Raw genomic sequence first — 24,544 nt, 5'->3', positions numbered from 1 at the left:
TTAAGTTTTTTCATTTAAAGTCGTTAAGATGCTCAAAAAAATTAATGACATGTTTAGACTTAAGGGTATTTTTGACTTTTCATACCTGCAGTTTGACGGCGTTAGAGCCCAAACTGACGGCAGTGGCATGGAGGGCATAAAAAGTTGAAGCAATGGCACTGAAGACCACTGAACTTTTTCAGGGGCTCATAGGGTATTGCAATTTTTTAATGACACACAAGGAATTCTTCCTTAGAAGATGGGGAAGTCGTTGTAGGTTTTTATTTTGTTTTTATTTCGTGTTTTTGATAGAGGTGGCGGCCGGGCTGAGGAAGCCTAATGGGCTAACGGGCTGGAGAAAATGGGCCTAAATCGGGAATCACGGCGGCATAGATTGGTTGCTCAAAATCCCCTCAATCTCCTACACCTAAAAAGAATAAAGCGTGGACATCTTTTGGTGCGACATTTATTTTGGTTCGTCCGTCTGTTCACGCCTGCGATCCCGTGGCGCTGGCAGGTGGGACGTCCTCCAAGCTTGCGATCCCCGCCTGCTTTGAAGGAAACAAATCGATCACCTGAGGCCACATGCATGGAAGGAAACAATAATCATGCATAGAAGAAAACAATAATCATGCACGGAAGGAAACAATCATGCATGGAAGGAAACAATAATCATGCATGAAAGGAAACAATAATCATGCATGTAAGGAAACAACAGTCATGCATGGAAGGAAACAATCATGCATGGAAAGAAACAATAATCATGCATAGAAGGAAACAATAATCATTTACTCTTTTTTCAAATAGTAGTCTTCATTTCAGAGCCCTTCATGTAGTTTAATAATGGCTGGGGAGCTATGCTTACGAGAACTTACTCTTAATTGGGTTGCGAGATAGGGATGTAGCACTTCAATGGGTGTCTTGGTTGAGTTCTACAATTGCCAAAAATTGATGGTGCTGATAAGATTGACAATCCTGTAACTCTGCAGTACCTTTCTTTTTTTTCAAAAAAGGAGGGCAAATGCTACTTATGGTCGAATCCATGTTCTTTTTGTTGTTTTGATTTGATACCCACAGCCCACATGTTAACTTTCAGATGTGTTTGTAAAGAATCAAAAGGAGTTGGCCTAATGCCAATCTTTCTTGTCGTCTTTTTCATTCTTTATATTTATACTAGGTACCGTAGCGTTAGTATGGGCATGCATGAAAAATGAAGATGTCTTTACACTGTAGAAATCTTTCAAGAAGATCATGCATAGATTATTCTTGTATTGAATATTATATATATACAATCACCTAAATATTCTAATTAAACTACAAAATTTTGAATTAGGATACGAGGTAAGACATGCAAACAGATATTTCAAAACTACTTATAGAGTCCAAAGAACTTAATAAATAAATCCTTCTGCAGGCATTGCAAATTCTCTCTAATCTTTCATTTGGTGTAGTTAGTGTTATCATAGTACCCGTATGTATTCATAGGAAATAAATCGTGGACAAAACGTGGACACTTTTTGGTGCGACATTTCAACATGGGTCCATCGTCCTACCAATATCCTTGAGGCAGATCACATAAAGAATGAGAGTCCCTCTATGAGATTGCTCACAAAAGACTCAAACTTATATATGATCATGGTAATATTGAATTGTTTTGCATCAAAAGAATCGGCAATGATAAATGGGGACATAGGTTTTAGTATGCATAGTAGAGGAAAACTCAACATTGGCCTTCTCAGCGGCTATTCTGAGTCTTTGTAGTGCTAACTTGTCCTTACTCAGATAGTCAAGAGGTGCACCATAAAATTATGCACCACTAAGAAAAGTGTTACCATTGGTTGCCTTAACCTAAAAAAATTTATCGAAATTAAGAATTACAACACCTAATTCAACATCTTGGAACAGACACGCAAGTGGATACCTTATTCTATAATATATGTCTATGTGGAATAGTTCTAAAACCATACATATTTATATGGTGAGTATAACATACTTTGTTTTAAAATTTTATGAGAGATTTTTTAAGACACGCAGTATTATCCATGTGACAAGCACTAATATTTACATATATACTCGAACCTGTGTATAGGATTATATGGAAATACAGCGAAACTTATTCATGGATTTATTGGCGCATGAAAGAAATGGATATCGGAGAATTCTTTCTGCCGATATAAAATATTATCTTAGTCATATCACGAAAATGTCTATACAGTAGAGTTTGTGAGCCTGCAACGCCACGCTCTCTGTGACTGTGTTAATTTCACGAACTTTGCTTTTTGAATTAAATGTCACTTTAACGTCGGTATTTAATTTAACAATATTGTTATCTTATCATGCGATCCATATATTTTTAGTATAAAAGATTTAGTTGTCCCGTAGTAACGCATGGGCACGCTAACTAGTAAAAAAAGATCGTTAGTGAAAAAACTTCCTAACGTCATTGTGTTTTTAGTTGATAAAATTAGTTCCTCGGCCCCAAAAAAATTGTGCTTAGTTTTTTTTTACCCTTTCTCGATTGAATTTGGGTATTATTATTTGGCTCTAAAATGAGTTTCATTTTAATTCTTGGCCCTTCTGTTAGTTTGACAAGGTAACGGTGTTAAAAGCAATCCAAAATGACTCTTTTACCCCTAGCGTCGAATGCAACACTACAGTAGAGTCATACAGGCACCAGAGTGTTGCTGCAACTCACACCGAGGGACAGGGGGTGTCGGCCTTTCAGATTGACTACTATCAATAATTTCTTAAAATATAAGGTCAAATATTTTTTCCCAGAATGAAATTATTATTTTTTAAAGCATGAATTTTTTTTTTGAGCTGCCTGCTATCAATTACTTTTAGGCTTGAAAATAATTTCATGCTTGACAAAACTATTTCATGCATGAAATTATAACATTTAAAAATAATAATTTCATGCTTCAAAAAATATTTTACCTTCAAGTTGTTCGGCTGGCCTCCCTTTAAGCGCTCCTGCAGCCGCAGCCAACGGCGGATCTAGGAAATATTTGAGGGGGGGTTGAACAACACTGCTGCTCGATCTTAAGTCTCAGCCCCCCTACACTATAGAACTTTGCCTAAAAATTCATGAGGGCTCCACAGAAGGTTTCACTGTTTCGGTATGGGTAGGGGGGGCTTGAGCCCCCCCCCCCCCCCCCCCCCCCCCCCCGCCCCACCGTTGGATCCACCCCTAGCCGCAGCACACAGTGTTTCATCTCTCACGGTGCGAAACAGCCGCAGCTGCAGTGGCTGCCATTCAATACAAGCGAACGGGTTCCTTATTATCAAGAAATTATTGATAGTAGGCATCATAAAAGGTCTTTATGACTCTACTGTAGGTTGTTGTAGTATTGCATTTGGCGCCATGGGTAAAAGAGTCATTTCGCATTGCTTTTAGCACCATTACCTTGTCAAACTAACGGGAGGGCCAAGAACCAAAACGAAATTCGTTTTAGGGCCAAATAAGCAAGTTCAATTGAAAAGGGGCTAAGAAACTAAGCACAACTTTCTTTAGGTCCCAGGAACTAATTTTCTCTTTTTAGTTGGCTGCTCTGAATGCATGCAACTTGGAACTTCCTATCAGCTAAAGCTTTAGCAACATGTTACCTGAATATGCATGATCAAGCCGAGGTCGGCGAGATGCAAAGGAAGGTGAGAGCGCTAGATCGAGCGAGATTAGATCGATATACTGATTGGAGGAGACGTTGCCATGGTTAGGGTTTTTCATCTTTATTTTCCCTTTTTTTTTGGTAGAGGCCACAACGAGGTTGGAATTCAGAAACCTACCAGCACGCCGCCTAATCCGCGTTGGGCTCAGCGAGCCTAACCGTCCAGAGAAACAAAAAGGCCGAAACGTTTACACCATGCCTGCGGAGAAAATGGGCCATGTCGACCCAATAGAAAACAGGCTGCAAAAAAGTCAAGAAAGATCAATAAAAATTAAGGAAGAAAGGAGAAGGGCCCACGAAACTTTTTTTCTTATGAATACGCCTCTGAATCTTCTAAATTCTACGTGTAGGTTATGTATTCTTACAGAATAATACTTGGAAATTAAAGATTTATACTGTTGTTTCGCCATGCAACCCTCGATATATTCAGCTTTTACAACAGTTTCTGATTAACTAACCATAGACCATCTAGTTATGCATATTTTTATTGTACTTTGTTATATCATGCATTTGTAAGAACTTGTATACAATATTAAATTTGTTGTTTAATTGATATTGTTTCTGCTTGCGAAGACTCCACCTTGGTCAGTTGACCTAACCCGCCGGTCATCGCCCTCTCGACCAACGCGGATTGAGCCCACCGACCGCAGGAGTCTTTGGAGTCGCCATCCACCAGCTTCACTAGCGCAAAACATAGCATTAAATTGTAACACCCCAGGTGTTACGTAAGGCCATTAGCACTAAAGATGCAGCATTGACTTAGTTAATACTGAGTTATAGCAATATTAGTGTAGGAAAGAACTCACAAATACATGGAAACAAAAACAAATTTTTAGTAGAACAAAATGTGGCCCGGTGAACTTAACTAAGAGATCTGACTAAGAGCTTATGATCTTGATGAGACCATAGACCAGCTCAATCATGGTGTTATGTCAAAGGCCTAGCTCTCAACTAAACTTGGTTGCTCAAGGAGAATTAAGATGGCTTCTTGAACCAAGTAATCATATGACAAACCCAAATATATATGGCACAAGGACTTTGGAAACCAAACAAGTATTGTAAGTTCACAGACATGGAGTTGTGGTCACACTTAAATGAAGCTTTAAACCTACTGTTCCTAATTGTGATGTTTGCAACTCCTATATGTTGTTTCCACAAACAAGCCATAAGTAATCTCTATTAAGTAGTGTACTAGCAAACATGCCCGTGTGTTGCAACGGGAGAAAATCAAAACTTATATCTCTACTTAGTTACAAAAGATATGTATATTTTGCATTTAATCCATTGGCAATGAAGCAATAATTACATTAGAACATTAACCATCTATAAAAGTGCAATTTGGAATAATGCTAGCCAAATTAGCAAATTCCTTATATCGGGCAAAATAAGTAGAAATATATAAACATATATTGTTTTTAATCAAATATATAAACATATTTAATTATCTATGAAAGAGCGGAAAATAGGAATCCTTGCAGGCAGCCCGTCTCGCTCACTAGGGCAGAGCCCTAGCGGCTACATTCGCTTCGCCGTCGCTGCCGGTGGCGGCAGCAACCTCGCCGGCGTCTGCCACCTCCTCCCCACCCCCTTCTCCTTCTCCGCTCGCCTCCCCACCCCCAACAGGTCATCATGGCCGTCTCGCTGCCCGGCCGCCACCGCCTCCCGCGGCGCCACATCTGCTGGCGGCGCAACACCGTTGTTGCTTCCCGGTTAGATTAGACAATAAACTGCCCAACATTTTCTGTTCATGATTTAATTAATTAGACCATTAGCTGATCTAGGTTATAAAAAGAATGATTTTTATTCTTAATCAAATTACATCAATATTGTGTTTATTATTTATTTTTATGTTTATACGAAAAATCATGAGAGAATCGAGAAAACAAAAATGACATGCAAAATAATAAGGCAAAGGGCATGAATCGGGCCTGATAGAAAAGAAAAAAAAGAGAAAAGAGAGAAGAAAAAACAAAAAGAGGAAATAGGGAAAAGAAGTTGATGTTTCCAAATCTAGGTCACATACCTAGATCACCTGGGCAGAAGTATGCTTAAGATTATTCTAACTAAAGATAACATATATCGCAGGTGATGATGGACATATAGAGGTCAAACTCTTTTAATTATGGTCCAACTTGATTTTTTCAATAAAAAGCAAATTAAATAATTATTAAATATTATTTAATGTCAAATTTTTTTAAATAATTCAAATTATGAAGCTGCATATTTATCATTGCTTGCCTAAACAGCCGTTTAGTCCGTTTACACACCGTTTAAACACTACACTGTGGTACACTGTTTCTGTTTAATCGGTTATTTTGACCATTTAAACAGTCGTTTTCCCCGCTTAAACACCCATTTTGCCGGAATAATTGGTTAAACGGTAGGTGACCGACTATTTACGTTTAGCGTTTTAGATAACACTGATATTTATATGATTTGATCTTCCTCATGTATACGAGCAAGGAATCAATGTCCTCCAAGTTGAGTTGGTGAAGACATGCCGACAGTAACAAAATTAGACCAATTGTAGTGAAATGTGCATCCTCCATTTACTTCACTACCACTACCCCAATACTAGTGAAACCCTGAAAACAGGGGCATCAAACTTTTACCTATAACTATTACTCCCTAAAGTTATAAATAAGTGGAGTTGTCTAAAGTCCACCATTGTGACTAACTACAAATACTTCGTCACATATTTGGAAGTGATACAAGTATATTTGTTTGAGAAATATGTTTATTAAAATATATATATTCATATTTTATAGTATAATTATAATAAAAGTAATATTAAACTATTAAATAGATGGCTGGCTTCATAAAACCTTAAATTGTCACTTATTTGTGATTGATAGAGGAGCTCGTCTAAAGCTCTAGGTCCCTAAACATGTAAATCACATGTTTAGGTTCTCAAACTTGTTTAGTTATGTCATCCTGGTCCAAAAGTTTTATATCTAATTTTGTTAGACTCCTGATAACTTGTACTTTAAATTAGAATAAAAGAAATCACCATGTACTTTCTATTTTTAACTATATAATTAAATGAATAAATAGTCATGTATATTTTTATAAATCATAAAAATGTATGCGCCTATTTAGTTATTGAACCATAGAGTTAAAAATAGTAAAATACATGGTGACTTCTTTTATTCTAATTTGAAGTACATGTTACCAGCGGTCTAACAAAATTAGATTTGTAATTTTTGGACAGTTCTATAAATATATACTGAATTTACAAGTTTACAGTATTTAGGGACCTGGACGACACAACTGAATAAGTTTGAGGACCTAAATGAGTGATTTGCAAGTTTAGGGACCTAGATGCTATAGCCGAACAAGTTTGAGGACCTAAACGAGCGATTTGAGTTTAGGAAATGGGATGACACAGATGAACAAGTTTGAGGACTTGAACGGTTGATTTACGAGTTTAGGGATCGAAATGACACAGTCGAACGAGTTCGGGACCGTCAATACTCTTTACTCAAACTTTTACCTATAACTATTACTCCCAATAGTTACAAATAAGTGGAGTTGTCTAAAGTCCACCATTGTGACTCTAACTACGTATACTTCGTCACATATTTGGAAGTGATACAAGTATATTTGTTTGAGAAATATTTTTATTAAAATTTATTTATATTTTCATATTTTATAGTATAATTATAATAAAAGTAATATTAAACTATTAAATAGATGACTGACTTCATAAAACCTTAAATTGTCACTTATTTGTGATTGATAGAGTAGCTCGTCTAAAGCTCCAGGATGCGGGAGCTGTGCCATGACGCAAAAAAAATACCTTTGCCATGGACCGAAAAGAGAAAGGCACTAGATTTTAGAATTTATTAGGGAATAACATTATCAATCGACCTTGCTGAACCTTCCAAGTATGCATATGATTTACCATCTTATTTATGTCTGCGGTTGCAAGGAACACCAAGCATTTTCGAAGAAAACAGTGAGCGAAAATCAACCGCTCCCAATAACTCAAAAGGATATTTTTCAGACAAGAGCCTATTCCAATTTATTGTCAGTGACACATGAAAAAGGTCTGCATGACTTTAATCCCATTCAATAGGGAATTACTAGTGCCCGGACGTCCGGACGTTGCTTTAAATATTGGACGACTCCTTCAAGTGACAGCGCGCATGGTCCGTCCGACCGCCCCGATAAATTATTATTATAGACTAGTTACGTCATCCACTTGCATCAGCCTCGTAGGCCCATGGCCGTTCCCTCACGTCGTGTCGTCGTTTCCCACGCCGTTTGCGCCCACGCGGGGCCTGCATCGCCCCGAACGTCACCAACATCGAAAAGGGGATGGGTGCAAAGGATGCCTAGTCAATGCCCGAAGGAGGAGATACCGAAGCAGCAGAAAACGAGGAGGGAGATGCAACACCCGATCAACTTTTGAACATCTAGATGCAACACTTGATGAGGACATCACTCCTTCGGATGTACTCGCTGATCCTCCAACCGTCATGCAAGGTCCAATGACCCGGGCTCGAATGCGTCAACTCAATTTAGAGGTGAGCTCGTTTTTAAGCGATCCTTTTCATACTTTTGAGAATAGACTACTACCTAATGATGTTATCTTGCTTAGGAACATTGAAGATGGTCATGAGGGACTTAGAGGACGTGGTGGAGGCAATGATGACCAGCAAGGACGTTCAACAGAAATCGAAGGCCCGATCCAACATGATTTCGAGTTTGCCTTGGCCTCCAGGACCAGTCTGCCTTAAACTGGTCACCCAGGACGCATCCGGACTCCGTTTTTGACGATCCACATATGGATGGAAAGCTAATTTGATAAGGAAGCCAATCCAAGTGGTCTCAAGTCAAAAGCTATTCGGAATCAATGGGAATTGTGGTCACAAGTTAGCATCCAGAATATACCAGGTTGTTGTGACACCGTCTTTTAGTCCGGTGGACCATGTATTGTGTTTGGGCCCATTAGGGGCGCGTCCAGGGGTCTTGCACGACCCTAGAGTCTTCATAAACAGCCGCCGCCCCTCCATTAGGGTTTGGGTTTTGCTTAGATTATTCTGTCAAGAACAGTTTCGTCGTTCATCGGTTTGTAAGACCCCAACTTCGTGAGATTAATCATTCATCTGTAATTTGGTTGTGTTCTTTCTTGTTCTTGCTTGTGTTCTTCGTTGCGCAGACAGGGATTAGCCTTCTTGGCGAGGTCAACCTGGTCCGTGACTTGGTTGAGAACCAGAGGAGCTATGGTGCTAAGATTGCAGGGTTCGATCTTTCGATCTGAAGTCGGATCAGTGTGTCATTCTCCACCACAACGATAGTTACCTCTACCTGACGAAAGATCGGGATCCCCGTTCCCATTAAGTGGTAATCAGAGCTAAGGTATACCGTCAGGTTCACATTTATCCCTTAGTTTTAAGTGTTTCGCTTTCGTCCCATAGTCCAGTGCCATAGTTTTTTTCTCTGTCCTAGAACCTTCCACGCCATAGCCTTTGCATATTTCGGTTTCAGAGTCTGTCGTATTGAGTTTGTGTCCGGGTCGAGGTCTTGTTGCTGGTTAGGTCGTGTTAGAGTCCAGTTCGTGTGTTTTCCCCCATCGTTTTCATCAAATCTTTGCTATTGTGACCAGTTTTGTGCACATTGTTCCCGTTTTGTCCTCTAATTCGGAGCCAATTCTTAAAACTGGTCTAGTTTTCGTATACGAACTCTGATTTCGACATTCCATATATCAAAATTAATCAGAAAAAAATTTCAGATTTTACTGGGATCAGAAATTTTTAAATTGGTCAAAAAAGTGGTCACAAGATCCTCTTTTCGTTATCACAAGGTTTGTGCCGATTTTGAGCAAGTTTTTGAATTTTTCACAGGCCACGTCTTTCACTTGTTTAAGCTCATATTTTTTGTGGTTACTTCTTTTGTGCTCCTAAGTAAAGAAAAAATATCATAAAATAAAATAAAAAGTCAAAATTTTCCAAAAAAAACAACGATAGCCTAAAAAATAGAAAAAAAAAGAGAGGGGCAAAAGAGGAACAATATCTAGAGGAGCACATAGAGAAGACCAAAGTGAACTGTGTTAGCGTGTGCTGTCTGATTCCTTGTTTGTGTTGCTGTTTTCATCCACCATACTTATTTTTCACATACCTATCGCCTTGCTATCCACCATACTTTTGTCACACACCTGATACTTAGAACATTTTAGACCAGCAACGAGAACAAGTACTTTGGACTATAATTCAGCATTACTTTCTGTTACTGACTTGTGTGCCAAATATACATATTACTCTTTGTGTGCCTTTCAAGCTCCATAAACTCTTCAGATCAGTACAGAAAAAGGGCCTTGCAATCTCAGTACCACTGCCTCACAGGTATTACAAACCAGCCGCCGGCTGTACCGCCCACTGCTTGTGTTGGTAAAAACTTTGTAAGAGCTTGGTAAGACGCTTCCACTTGCTGTGAAAAGTGACACTACTGCAACCACATAGTCATTTGTTAGGGATAACTTTCACCGTTTGTTCCTATTTTTTATGTTTACAATGGCTGGAGGTGATCAGACTGGAGATAACAATCCTAAGGGTTTTAGTGAGTGTGTCAGCCAAGAGCAACTACAAGCTGTTGTAGAGGATGCCCAAAAAAGGATGAATGAGGCCATTAGAAAGGCCATCACTGACGCACTCATTGAACTCAACATTGGCAATAGCATGGAGAGATTGGACAAATGAATTTCTATGCTAACCGACAAGGTTACTGAGTTGGAAACCTTAGTGGCGGTCAACAACAATGATGTCTCCGGCAGCGACACCGATGGTCTCTTGCCAGAAGACACGGTGCATGATGCCGCTGGGAACATAGATCGAGCAGCCTTCCGACAAGCAAGATTACGACGACGTCTTCGTCACAACACGACAGGTATGGGTGGTGTCCACCACCATCAAGGTAATAATCACCGTGTGCCCGATGATCCTTATGCTAAGATTAAGTTCACAATACCATCTTTTTCGGGTCATTATGATGCTGAGGGATATCTTGATTGGGAGATGAAAGTAGAACAAAAGTTTAGCGCCCACCTTGTGCCTGAGCATCATAGAGTTCGACAAGCTACTAGTGTGTTTAAGGATTTTACCATTATTTGGTGGAATGGGCTAGCTGCATAGGATGCTTTACCTGGTACATGGGAAGAACTTAAGGTAGCTATGCGTGATCATTTTGTTCCTCCTTCTTATCATAGAGACTTGCGTAAGAAATTGATGCGTTTAGAACAAGGAGATAAATCTGTACAGGATTACTATGGTGAGCTCCAAAAGGGATTGATGCACTATAGTGTTGTGGAGGACAATGAAGATGCCATTTGTTGTTTTTATTCAGGTTTGAGGTGTGAGATTCAGGACATTATTGATTATAAAGAATTTAACACTATCAACCAGTTGTTTCAGTTTGCTATGCTTACATAAAAGGAATTACAGGGGCGTGAACATCAGGGCAAGAGCAAGGTCAGCACCACATACACGCCACGCTCGGCACCATCTTTGGGGCTGACCAAGCCAACCTCTTTTCGGGTGCCTCCACCAGCGAGCAAGCGACCAGCAGCCTCTGGAGTTTCTGCTACACCTAAGGCACCTTCTGCACGACCTTCAGATTTAGGTAAAAATTCTTTGCAGGTGCCTACCAAGAGTTTCTCATCCGTTGCATCGACGGGACGCACCTCGGGCATTCAGTGCCACTGCTGCCATGGCATTGGCCATGTGTAGAAGGACTGCCTAAGTCAGCGGGCATACATTGCTACAGAAGATGGTTACATTAGCACCTCTGACATTGAGGATGGAGAAGACCAAGATACAGATGAGGAGGATGGCGAAGTCCTTGGTGACGAGGCCATGGAGTCCTATAGGAGCATCATTGTACAGCGGGTGCTCAGCTCACAAGTACAGCAACCTGAGAAGCTACAATGTCATAATTTGTTCTAGATTTTCTTCGTCATCAACAACCGTCAAGCACGTGTCATTATTGATGGAGGTAGCTGCAATAATTTGGTGAGTTCTGATTTGGTCAAGAAGCTTGGCTTGACCACACGTCCACACCCATGTCCATACCATATTCAGTGGCTAAATGATTTAGGTAAAGCAAAGGTAACACAAACTTGCAGAGTATCATTTTCTATTGGTTCTTATGCTGATTCTGTTGATTGTGATGTGGTACATATGCAAGCTTGTTCACTCTTATTGGGTCATCCTTAGGAATATGATAATGATGCTACACACCATGGTAGAAGTAATAAATACACTTTTGTGCATAAAGGAAAGAAAATTACTTTGGTACCTTTGACCCTTGCTCAAATTGTACAAGCTGATAGAGAAAGAGCTGCTAGTTTGAAAGATGTTCAATCTAAAAATCAGCAAGTTGTTAATTCCATTCTCCCATCTAAAAAGGATAAGTCTACACCTAATTCTAAGGACGAGGGGATTAAATTGAAGGGTGGTGTTATGCTTGCAACAAAATATGACTTTGCTGAAATTTCTGATAATGATATTTGCTATGCTTTGGTATGTAAACGAGCTATGTTTTCGCTTGATGATATTATTAGCTCAGTGCCTCCTGCTGTCACTAACCTTTTGCAGGAGTATGAGGACATTTTTCTAGTTGAGATACCTCCGGGGCTACCACCTATGAGAGGGATAGAGCATCAAATCGATTTGATTCCGGGAGCAACCTTGCCCAACCGTGCTGCCTATCGAACTAATCCCGAGGAGACTAAGGAAATTCAGCGGCAAGTCCAAGATCTTTTGGACCACGGGTATGTACGTGAAAGCCTTAGTCCTTGTGCCATTCCTGTACTTTTGGTTCCTAAGAAAGATGGAATTTGGCGTATGTGTGTTGATTGGAAAGCCATCAATAATATTACTATTTGATATCGTCATCCTATTCCTAGGCTAGGCAACATGCTTGATGAGTTGTGTGATTCTATAATTTTCACCAAGATTGACTTGCGTAGTGGCTACCATCAAATAAGAATAAAACTTGGAGATGAATGGAAAACCACGTTTAAAACCAAATTTGGGTTGTATGAGTGGTTAGTAATGCCTTTTGGTTTGACTAATGCACATAGCACTTTCATGCGCTTAATGAATAAGGTTTTAAGAGCTTTTATTGGTCATTTTGTGGTAGTTTACTTTGATGATATATTAATTTACAGCAAGTCTTTTGATGAACATATAGATCACTTACGTGCTGTTTTTAATGCTTTACGTGATGCACGTTTATTTGGTAACCTTGAGAAGTGCACCTTTTGCACGGATCGAGTTTCTTTTCTTAGCTATGTTGTAACTCTACAGGAAATTGAGGTGGATGAGATGAAAATTGAAGCCATAAAGAGCTGGCCGGTTCCCCAAACCGTTACACAGGTGAGGAGTTTTCTTGGTCTTGCAGGATTCTACCGCCGCTTCGTCAAAGATTTCAGCACCATTGCTGCCCCATTGCATGAGTTAACGAAGAAAGGGGTGGTATTTCATTGTGGAGAGGCACAAGAGGAGTCCTTTGACACTTTGAAGGACAAGCTCACACACGCACCATTGCTGTAACTTCCAAATTTTAGTAAGACTTTTGAGCTAGAATGTGATGCTAGTGGAGTTGACATTGGTGGTGTTTTGATGCAAGATGGTAAACCTATTGCTTACTTTAGTGAAAAATTGCATGGTCATATTCTTAATTATTCCACATATGATAAAGAATTGTATGCATTTGTTCGTTCTTTAGAGACGTGGCGTCATTATTTGTGGCTTAAAGAATTTGTTATTCATTCTGATCATGAATCGCTTAAGTATCCTTGCTCTCAAAATAATCTGAATCGTAGGCATGCTAAATGAGTTGAATTTATTGAATCTTTTCCTTATATTATCAAACATAAGAAAGGGAAGGATAATGTGATTGTTGATGCTTTGTCTAGAAGATATACATTGATGTCCTAACTTAATTGTCGGATTTTTGATCTTCAATCAATAAAAGAACAATATGCCCTTGATCCTGATTTTAAAGACGTGTTGCTTAATTGTAGAGAGGGACGTACATGTAATAAGTTTATGATCAATGATGGGTTTTTGTTTAGAGCTAATCGTCTATGTATTTCAGTTGGTTTCGTTCGTCTTTTGTTGTTGCAGGAGGCACATGGAGGCAGATTAATGGGACATTTTGGTGCCAAGAAGACGAAGGAGGTGCTGTCCACACACTTCTTTTGGCCTAGGATGAGGCGAGATGTGGAGCGGTATATGGCTCGGTGCACCACATGTCAAAAAGCTAAGTCACGGTTGAACCCACATGGTTTGTATATGCCTCTTTGAAAGCTCTAGTTTGGTTTTGGTTAATTGATGAAACCCTAAGTGCTAACCTAGTTTATCAAGATGATTATGAGATAGGTAGCACTACTCCAAGTGATGAAGCAATGGTGAAGATCATAACAATAGTGATGGCATGGTGATGGTCAAATGCTTAAACTTGGAAAAGAAGAAAGAGAAAAACAAAAGGCTCAAGGCAAAGGTATAAAATGTAGGAGCCATTTTGTTTTAGTGATCAAGACACTTAGTGAGTGTGATCACTTTTAGGATAGATAGCCGTACTATTAAGAGGAGTGAAAATCGTATCGGAATGCGGTTATCAAAGTGCCACTAGATGCTCTAACTCATTGCATATGCATTTAGGATCTAGTGGAGTGCTAACACCCTTGAAAATATTTGTGAAAAAAGGCTAACACATGTGCGCAAGGTGTTTGTAGGGTTGAGATGGGTTTGGGTCCCTCTCTCCCTTGCTTCACGAAAATGAAATGTCTATTTTCTATTGCGCCGGATGCAAAATTCTTGGTGATTGGCACACTTGAGAAAGAGTGAAGAAGTTAGAGTTGAAATGGAGTTGGTCGAAATGATGCTGGCGTCGGTCTACTGACCGGACGCTGGGTCACTCAGCGACCGGACGCTGAAAGGCTACGTCCGGTCGTGCTGGCAGAGAGGTCGCCAGTTTCGGTGTTACACCGGACGCTGGACCTGAGATGCACTGGACGCTGGTTTCTGCGTCCGGTCAAACTGACGGGTCTGCACAGTCGTTGGGGTTGAGCACCGGACGCTGGTCTGCGTCCGGTCAAGATGGACCGGACGCGTCCGGTCGAAAAAACATGCCTCGGGGAGCTTACTGGAAACGACTGGACGCTGGGGCTTCAGCGTCCGGTCAGTTTTGACCGGAGCGTCCGGTCAACTTCGTAGCCATTGAAATCTGACGAACAACGTTTGAAGCTGGTGACGCGTGGCGTCCATCGGGCGACCGGACGCTGAGGGCCAGCGTCCGGTCAGTATGACCGGAGCGTCCGGTCAGAGCGTGTTTTGCCCAGTGAAGGGGTATAACGGCTCTATTTGATGGGGGCTCTATTTATAGCCCCATGGCTGGCTCAAAGGATAACTCTTTCACATTTTCATTGACATAACAACCTTGTGAGCTTAGCCAAAGCCCTCCCACTCATCTCCATCATTGATCCATCATCATTGTGAGATTGGAAGAGAATCCAAGTGCATTGCTTGAGTGATTGCATCTAGAGGCACTTGGTATTCGTGTTGCGCTATGGATTTCGCTTGTTTCTCTTGGTGGTTGCCACCACCTAGACGGTTGGAGCAGCGGTGGAGGATCGGCACGAGTTGGTGATTGTTCGTGGCCGTCTCCGGTGATTGTAAGGGGAGTTGTACCTTCCCCGGCGGAGTGCCGAAAGGTAACTCTAGTAAATTGCTCGTGTCATTGAGTTACCTCACTTGTGCCTCGGTTTTTGCGGTGTCCAATCGTGTGGACGAGGTTTGTGAAACACCTCTTAGCCGCCGAACCATCAAGTGTTGGTCGACACAACGGGGACATAGCGTGTTGGCAAGCACGTGAACCTCGGGAGAAAATCGATTGTCTCTCTTCTTTGGCATTCTCCTGGTGATTGGCTATATATTCATCTTGTGATTGGTTCATCCCCTACACGTCGGTATAATCACTCTACTCACTCATTTACATTCTTGCAAACTAGTTGATACAAGCTCTTTAGTGTAATTAGAATTGAGAGCTTGCTTTATTATTTACATTCATCTAGTTGAGCTCTTTAGAGTAGCAAGGTTGAGAGCTCTTAGTGAGTAATTACATAGCAAGTTTGTGTGCCTAAGTATTCATTGCAACTAGAATTATTGGATAGGTGGCTTGCAACCCTTGTAGAGCTAGAGCAAGTTTGCATTACGCTATTTGTCATACTAATCAAATTGCTCTAGTTGATTTGTAGATTTTTAAATAGGCTATTCACCCCCCCTCTAGCCATATTAGAACCTTTCACTCTTTCTGTTCCTTCTACTCCTTGGGCTGATATATTTATGGATTTTGTGTTGGGTTTACCAAGGACTAAGAGGGGGAGGGATAGCATTTTGTGGTGGTTGATCATTTTTCTAAGATGGCACATTTTATTTCTTGTCATAAGAGCGACGATGATGTTCATATTGCTGACCTTTTCTTTCAAGAAATCGTTCGCTTGCATGGTATTCCTTCTACTATTGTTTTAGATCGCGATGCAAAATTTTTGAGTCATTTTTTGCGCACGTTGTGGAATAAATTGGAGACCAAGCTGTTGTTTTCTGCAACATGTCATCCCCAAACTGATGGGCAAACTGAGGTTGTGAATCGAATATTGTCCACCATGTTGAGAGCAATTTTGAAGCGTAATTTGAAGATGTGGGAAGAGTGTTTGCCACATGTGAAGTTTGCATATAACAGGGCGGAACATTCCATCACCAAGGTAAGTCCTTTTCAGGTAGTGTATGATTTTAATCCCCGTGCTTCTATTGATCTTTTGCCTTTACCTACCACTAAGAGAATATATAGTGATGCTAGAGAGTGTGCTAATTTTATTCGTAAGTTGCACGAAACAACTAAAGCAAATATTGAAAGAATGAATGAAAAGTATAGAATTGCTGGTAATAAAGGTAGAAAAGAGATTAAATTTGAATTGGGTGATTTGGTTTGGTTACATTTGAGAAAAGATAGATTTCCTGAGCTGCGTAAATCTAAATTAATGCCAAGAGCAGCTAGTCCTTATAAAATAATTGAGAAAATAAATGATAATGCCTACAAACTTGAGTTGCCACCTAAGTTCGGGGTTAGTCCCACCTTTAATATTACAGATTTGAAGCCTTATTTGGGAGAAGAGGATGAGCTTAAGTCGAGGACGACTCAGATTCAAGAGGGGGAGGATGATGAGGACATCACTTCTTCGAATGTACCCACTGATCCTCCAACCGTCTTGCAAGGTCCAATGACCCAGGCTCGAATGCGACAACTCAATTCAGAGATGAGCTCGTTTTTAAGCGATCCTTTTCATATTTTTGATAATAGACTACTACCTAATGATGTTATCTTGCTTAGGAACATTGGAGAGGGTCATGAGGGACTTAGAGGACGTGGTGGAGGCGATGATGACTAGCAAGGACGTTCAACAGAAACTGGAGGCCCGATCCAACATGATTTCGAGTCTGCCTCGGTCTCTAGGATTAGTCTGCCTTCAAATGGTCACCCAGGACGCATCCGGACTCCGTTTTCGACGATTCACATATGGATGGAAAGCTAATTTGATAAGAAAGCCAATCCAAGTGGTCTCACGTCAAAAGCTGTTCGGAATCAACGGGAATCGTGGTCACAAGTCAGCGTCCAGAATCTACCGGAGTGCTGTGACACCGTCTTTTGATCCGTTGGACCATGTATCGTGTTTGGGCCCATTAGGGACGCGTCCAGGGGTCTTGCACGATCCTAGAGTCTTCATAAACAGTCGTCGCCCCTCCATTAGGGTTTGGATTTTGCTTAGATTATTCTGTCAAGAACAGTTTCGCCGTTCATCGATTTGTGAGACTCCAACTTTGTGAGATTAATCATTCATCTGCAATTTGGTTGTTTCTTTCTTGTTCTTACTTGTGTTCTTCGTTGCGCAGGCATGGATTAGCCTTCTTGGCGAGGTCAACCTGGTCCGTGACTTAGTTGATAACCAGAGGAGTTGTGGTGCTAAGATTGCAGGGTTCGATCTTTCGATCTGAAGCCGAATCGGTGTGTCATTCTCTGCCACAACGATAGTTACCTCTACCCGACGAAAGATCGGGATCCCCGTTTCCATTAACACTTACAACATATGTCTAAAGGCAGACGAAACACTTGCAAAAACACATAAAAACACTTAAAATCATTTTAAAACATACACAACATTCAGATAAAACACTTGCAACATATGTGTAAAATATATGCAACATCCAGATGAACACACTTGCAACATACGTCTGAAAAAATGGATGAAACATTTAGAACATACGTTTGCAACTACGTGTACAACCATTACAACATATGCATCATCCCGATTTAATTTTACAACATCCACATGAAACACTTACAACGGACCTCTGAAACATTTAAAACACTTCAAACATACACATACGTAAAGGGCAGTGCAGGCCATATCATGTGACCACAGAAATAAAAATCCACCAGGGATTACTGTGAAATTAAATCATACAATACGCTCCAGCTCCCTCGCGTAGCTGAGCGTCTGGTTGATGAGCTGCAAGGATGGGATCTCCTTGCAGGGCTGCGACTCCTTCGCCTTCTGGAAGAAAACGGCACCGTTCTTAATCTCCCATTCCGGGTGCTCCTGTTAATGATGTTCACAAGATTAGACTTTACAGTGATCATATGAATTCACAAAGAAATACACTCAGAAAAAGGAGGGGGGACATTTAAAGACTAACACTACCTCTGTGATGTACTCGTGCAGATCTTGGTCAGAAGTGAACATAAGCATTTGCTTTGCATCACTTACAGATAGGGAATCATACCCCTTTTCGCTGCACCCAGCGATCTCATCTCTGTGAGAGCAGAAAAACACAATTGGATCTCCATTAAGATAAAATCAAACAATCAAATAACCAGGAGTAACAGAAGCCCACTCACCTAACTGTTTTTGCGAGAAGGTCCATGAAGTAAACGTAGGTCTCATGTGGCACAGCCTGCCGAGCGCTTAACACTCTGTTGTAGGCTCCCTCCATGAAAGATTGCTCAAGCTCTACCGCATGATTGATGCAAGGATGCTCAAGTGCCTTGACAGGTAGAAGTTCCAGCTCAGTGTGGAACTCGGCAATTCTATTCTGAACCAACAGCCTCAGAAGATTGAGTCCCAAAATTGGGTACTCCTCTGGTGAGGGGGGGATTATGCCACTGCATAAATAAATAAATATCATTTTGTATCAAACTTACATTGTTTAGCATAATACTATTCTGGCATGCTCTTGAAAAAAAAAATACCCAAGAGGTAATGTTCGATTGTATTTATAGTTACTTATGAATATATTTTGGGTCCTACAATTACCAATTTGAACTCATTTTAGCAACTTCAGTGCAATGAAAACTAATAAACGCTGACTGAATTAATACTTAAAACTACATGATAATCTGATGGATCCGACCGAAACGTCAGGTTTACTTGTCACTTAGACTAGTTATAGTTAAACAACTAAGTCCTTCAGTTCCACTAGTTACATTGTCAAAATATCATTCAAATAGTTAGTCTCTGTTTCTCCCAAATGTAAAGTTCTCTCCAGACAGGACAAAGATGACATCATTTCATAAGTCATAACCAATTGCTAGGTGCCTTTATTTGCATACCTACTAACTCTGACACAGTATGGATTGATAAACATACTTCCACTTAGTCAATCTTAACAGACGTTTCAGGTTGAAATTGATAAAAAATTCTTATTACACATAATTTATAGCTTTGTCCCAAGTTCTATGACTAGGCTTGCATTCTGATCTTAGGATTTCTATATTAGACAGAGTCTAAGTCAGCAATGTTGGCCTCAAGTATTGACAACCATGTACTTAGTTACGAAGTTTGTGGCATAACTAATAGATAATTTGTTTGATATCGATGCCTTGATTCTCTTCTACTATCATACCACTAAGAGATGGGAACGCCTTTCCCCCCTCTTCTTTTGATTCTTCCTCTTCTGTATTTATTACATTCTGCGCATCACAAAGATACTTGCGCTTTGCATGTAGGGGGCAGAAGGAGCTATGGCTAAGGGAAATGAACATGGACGTGCGTGGCTGCCAGAAGCATTAGTTAACACGGCTATCTGTGACAAGGACTGAGACAATTATTTTGATGTAGTGTTAGTGGACGAAAGCCAGGTGGGAGTAAATAGGAAACTAGAGTTATGGCGGCAGACCCTTGAGTCTAAGGGTTTTAGATTGAGCAGAACTAAAACCGAATACATGAGATGCGACTTTGGCGGAGTTGTACAGGAGGAGGGAGATGTGAGTTTGGAAGGTCAAGTAGTGCCTAAGAAGAATATCTTTCGGTATCTGGGATCGATGCTACAGAGGGATGGAGATATTGATGCAGACGTTAGCCATAGAATCAAAGCAGGGTGAATCAAGTGGCAACAAACTTCTGGCATTCTCTGTGACAAGAGGGTACCACAAAAGCTAAAAGATAAGTTCTATAGAACAGCGATTAGACCAGCTATGTTGTATGGAGCAGAATGTTGGCCTACAAAGATTCGACATGTTCAACAACAGAGTGTTGTAGAAATGCGTATGTTGCGATGGATTTGCGGTCACACAAGAATGGACCGAGTTTGGAACGATGATATACGTGATCGCCTAGAGGTAGCACCAATTGAAGAAAAGCTTATCCAACATCGGTTGAGGTGGTTTGGCCATGTCCAAAGGAGAACTCCAGAGGCACCAGTGCATTGTGGAGTCCTAAGCCAAGCTAATAATATGTGGAGAGGTAGAGGAAGACCGAAATTGACATGGGGGGAGGCAATAAAAAGAAATTTGAAAGCTTAGGATATACCTAGAGATCTATGTTTGAATAGGAGTACTAAGAAAGCAGCTATTGAAGTGCCTAAACCGTGACTTGGGGCTCTTGGTGGGTTTCAACTCTAGCCTACCCCAACTTGCTTAGGACTGAAAGGCTATGTTGTTGTTGTTGTTGTTGTTGTTGTATCTGTGAACATAGTTTTATATTTGGTATCAAGAACCATCATGACATAAATAATACTAACTAATGTTCACATAGCCATCATGAGATGGACATATATCCATTCGAATGAAAGAAAATAAAGGCCAAAATGCAATTTCTCATAATTTTTTACATTTCCTTGCTCAGAATATCCTCCTTAAATATTTTAGTCTTTACTAACATTTAGTTCCTTTTTGAACCTCACAAAAAATGCAGCTTCACAATAGCCGGCATTCTACAGAGGCGCGGCAAAGCCGCGCTTTGTTTTCTAGTTAATACTTGTTAAAACTACTTGATAATCTGATGGATTCAACCGATAGTGTCAGGTTTACTTGTCACTTAGACTTAGACTAGTTAAACAACTCAAATAAGTCCTTTGGTTCCACTAGTTTCGTATCTCAATTTACAAACGCAGGCACATCAAATTTTAATATTGCTTGTGTATAAGAAAAATATGCCTTTCACAACGAGCTTTAAACTTTTATTACTCAAAGCATCACATGAATTCAGTCTAAAGAAATTAGAAACCAAGGAAATAAAGGCAAATAAAATCGACAAATTGGGTGACAAGAAACTAACCATGTATCCATGTAATAAGGCTTGAGCTGGCAGAAATCGCGTTCAAATGCATCTTGGTCCTCAAGTTTCACACTCAAAACCACAGCATGCTCATAAATGTCCCCTGAAATATTTTGTGTTAGTTTAAAACTTGCTCTGTTGAAGGATAACTAGAAAAACTGCATAACAGTTTATGGGCCTCTGGATCTTTTCTACTACTAAATTACTAAATAGCTTATTAGTAAAAAGGAAGAAAACATAGCATGCACACATATGCATCAAAACTTATGCAACAAATGTGATATCCATTATGGTGCTCAACACTATCCATGAATTAGCAATGTAAATAATCAAGAATGCAATCTTGCATATACTAGAGCACTTAGGGGATCGTTATGGCATCGCCTAATACAAAAACATGAGTCCCAAGGCCATCTTACTTGCAAGTTTGAGCTCCTCCACAGCGTTCGGTGTCTGCTGAAACGAGGGCGGAAGGCTGGGGAATTTGGTGAGATGGACCTGCAAAAATAAGGTGTTTCACATGTAAATAACAGGAAAACCCAAATGTAATTCATTGAATTCTCGCAAGTTTCTCCCACAAAAACCAAATTGGCAACTCAATTGACCAGCAAAAATCGAGTTTTCTGCTACAAATATAACTAAACCTGAAGTTGCTACAGGGCAGATCTGTACACACTAGGATCTAATTAAAGGAGGCACCAGGGGGCAGGACAATTTTACGAAAACCTGCTAAACTCTGTCCTTTCTCCCTGTAAAACCGCTTCGGGGTGCAAACTACTACGGCACGGATAACATCCATGAAACAAACCCTAGAAACTAAATCAAAAGCGGCCCAAACACGGCGAAACCTACCGCGCCGGCGTCTCCGGATCAGGCTAAGCCGCAATTGTTTTTCAAAAATAAGAGGTATCCCTCGTAACCATCTAGCCACAGGTAAAAATTGCATCTGTCATGCCGTCAGCCTGAAACCCCACCCCCAAACCCCATAAACAATAGCCGCGAAATCCCCCGGAGAAACTGAAACATCGGGAAGTGAACGGCGGGCGAGACAGATCCAGCGAGGCCGGCTACCGCACCTTGAGCTGCGAGAGGAATGTGACGCAGGCGTCGAGGTCGTGGCGGGCGTAGGCCGCCTTGAAGCGGGCGAACATCTGGGTCACCTCTGTCATCTTCGGATCCATGGGCGGAGGAGGCAGGCTGTAGCCTGTAGCGGCGGCGTCCTCTGGAGGCTGGAGCTCTCGGTCGCGGCGGTGGGGAGGGACGAAAAACTTTGCTTGGGCGTTGGGTTGATGCTTCTTGGAATTCCATGCTTCTCCTTGGCCTTTATTTGGTTGGGCCGGGTTTGGACTCGGAGTCGGGCTCAGATTGGACCTCCCTGCTACGGACTTTTTTTTTTTGCGACCTGCCCGCTACGGACTTTTTTTTTTCCACGTAGCCTGCAGCCCGGTGGCCTGGCCCGAAGCACGATTTTTGGCCCGGCCCAAGCACGACACGGCACGGTGCCCTGTGGGCCTGCTGGCACGGTCCGGTGTATAGGGCCATGCCTGGGCTGCCACTCAAGCACACCGAACGGCACGGCACGGCACGGCACGGCACAACATTTAAAGATAGGCCCGGTGACGGCGGGGTGATCTCTAGTTCCCCACGGCCTGCTAAGAGCCCACTCTATCCCTAACCCGAAGTCCTACTCATTTCCCCCTCCCACCCCCCGCTGCACTCCCTCTCGCTCTCAGATCCGCGCTCGTGACCACGACTCACGCCCGAGTTGCTCGCTCTCGCAGTCTCGCTTCCCGCTTGTGGCCGCACACCATCGGCCTCCTCCTCCACGTCCTCCCTTATGTAGCCACCCACGCGTCAGCACACCGGCTTCAAGGGACCGTAGCCCCCTACCCGCTCCCCTCTCCGAGCTCGGGCAAGCGCCGCGCCTTCTCCTCCTTCCTCGATCCCGAGTTCTCGACTCCACCAGACTCGACGTCGGCTGGTGGGCGCGCCTTCGTCTCCACCAGATCCGACGGCATGGGAGCAGAGCGTGGCGGCGACGGTGGCTCCCCTCCTGCCATGGCTGAAAGCTCTAGTTTGGTTTTGGTGAATTGATGAAACCCTGAGTGCTAACCTAGTTTATCAAAGTGATCATGAGATAGATAGCACTATTCCAAGTGATGGAGCAATGGTGAAGATCATGATGATGGTGTGGTGACCATGATGATCAAGTGTTTGGACTTAGAAAATAAGAGAAAAACAAAAAGCTCAAGGCAAAGGTGAAACTTAATATGAGCTTTTTGGTTTGGTGATCGAGACACTTAGCGAGTGCAATCACATTTAGGATAGATGGTCGTACTATTAAGAGGGAAGCTCTTATCGGATAACTCAATCATCTAGTGCCACTAGGTGTTGAAAAACTTGCATATGCATTTTTGGCCTAGTGCACATTCGGTGAGAAAGTGATTAACCTTTGAAAAATGATTGTAAAAATGCTAACACACTGCACGTGATGGCGAAACACTTGGAGTGTTAGCACATTTGCAAAGGTGGTGAAAAAGGTGAAGAAAAGGAGACGTTGCCGGGCTCGGGGTGCTGCCACGGGGGGCACCGCCATGCCCTGTCCGGCACACCGCCAGGCAGAGGAGGCCTGAGAGTGGGGTGCACTGGTGGGGCACCGCCGCCCTGTCCGGTGGCACCGCCACCCCTAGGGCGGTGCCCACCTGGACCCAGTAGAGAAGAGGAAGAGTGAGGCGGCCACTAGAGCGACCGGTGTGCACCGCCGTGCACAGGGTGGTGCACCGCCCCTAGCACCGCCATGGGTGTCCGATGGCACCGCCATAAAAATACAGAGAGCGAGGGAAAGCAGGGAGGTCACCGCCGCGGGCACCGTTGCCCTAAGACCGGTGCACCGCCTCTTTTCTCTAGAGACTTGGCCTCTCGGGCAGATTGGTCAGGTGGTCACCGCCACCCTAGGGGCGATGCCACCGCCACCTTGTCTGGTGCCCCAACGGTTAGTTTTTAGCCGTTGGAAAGTGGCTGTTGGGAGGGGCACCACCATGTCTGTGCAAGGCGCCACCATGTCCGGTGCCCTCGCAGAAAGCTGCTCTAAAAGGGGTAACGACTCTATTTGCTTGTGGGCTTATAAATAGAGCTAGTGGCCAGCCTTGGCCACTCTCTTGGCACTTCTAATAGCTGCATACACCCTTTGAGAGTTGAGCACACTACTTCACTCACTTGCACACTTGATTTCATCATCTTGAGTAAGACTGGAGAGCCTCTAGTGCATTGCTTTGTGTTC

The 24,544-nt window shown here is 42.0% G+C and overlaps 1 protein-coding gene across 1 annotated transcript; it reads right to left on the bottom strand.

The window, feature by feature from the left end:
* Positions 1–17,869: 17,869 nt before the first annotated feature.
* Positions 17,870–22,556, bottom strand: LOC136501710 (26S proteasome non-ATPase regulatory subunit 8 homolog A-like). Its single transcript, XM_066497236.1, has 6 exons — positions 22,341–22,556; positions 21,684–21,762; positions 21,265–21,367; positions 18,609–18,872; positions 18,412–18,523; positions 17,870–18,309 (listed from the first exon to the last, which is right to left on the bottom strand). Exons 1-6 carry the CDS (start codon positions 22,443–22,445, stop codon positions 18,169–18,171), a joined length of 804 nt encoding a protein of 267 aa, XP_066353333.1. The 5' UTR covers positions 22,446–22,556; the 3' UTR covers positions 17,870–18,168.
* Between the last annotated feature and the right edge of the window lie 1,988 nt (positions 22,557–24,544).

Source organism: Miscanthus floridulus, chromosome 13, assembly GCF_019320115.1.
Source record: "Miscanthus floridulus cultivar M001 chromosome 13, ASM1932011v1, whole genome shotgun sequence".
NCBI classification, from domain to species: domain Eukaryota; kingdom Viridiplantae; phylum Streptophyta; class Magnoliopsida; order Poales; family Poaceae; genus Miscanthus; species Miscanthus floridulus.
The sequence above is the reverse complement of the archived record's forward strand: the minus strand, read 5'-3'. Positions and strand labels throughout refer to the sequence as shown.

Bases quoted from the DNA above. Each gene is read 5' to 3' on its own strand.
- LOC136501710 (XM_066497236.1), bottom strand. From the start codon at position 22,445: ATGGATCCGAAGATGACAGAGGTGACCCAGATGTTCGCCCGCTTCAAG. The intron at 21,763-22,340 runs GTGCGGTAGCCG...TTATTTTTGCAG, and splicing joins CATTCCTCTCGCAGCTCAAG to GTCCATCTCACCAAATTCCC. The intron at 18,310-18,411 runs GTAGTGTTAGTC...CATCATTAACAG, and splicing joins TGCACGAGTACATCACAGAG to GAGCACCCGGAATGGGAGAT.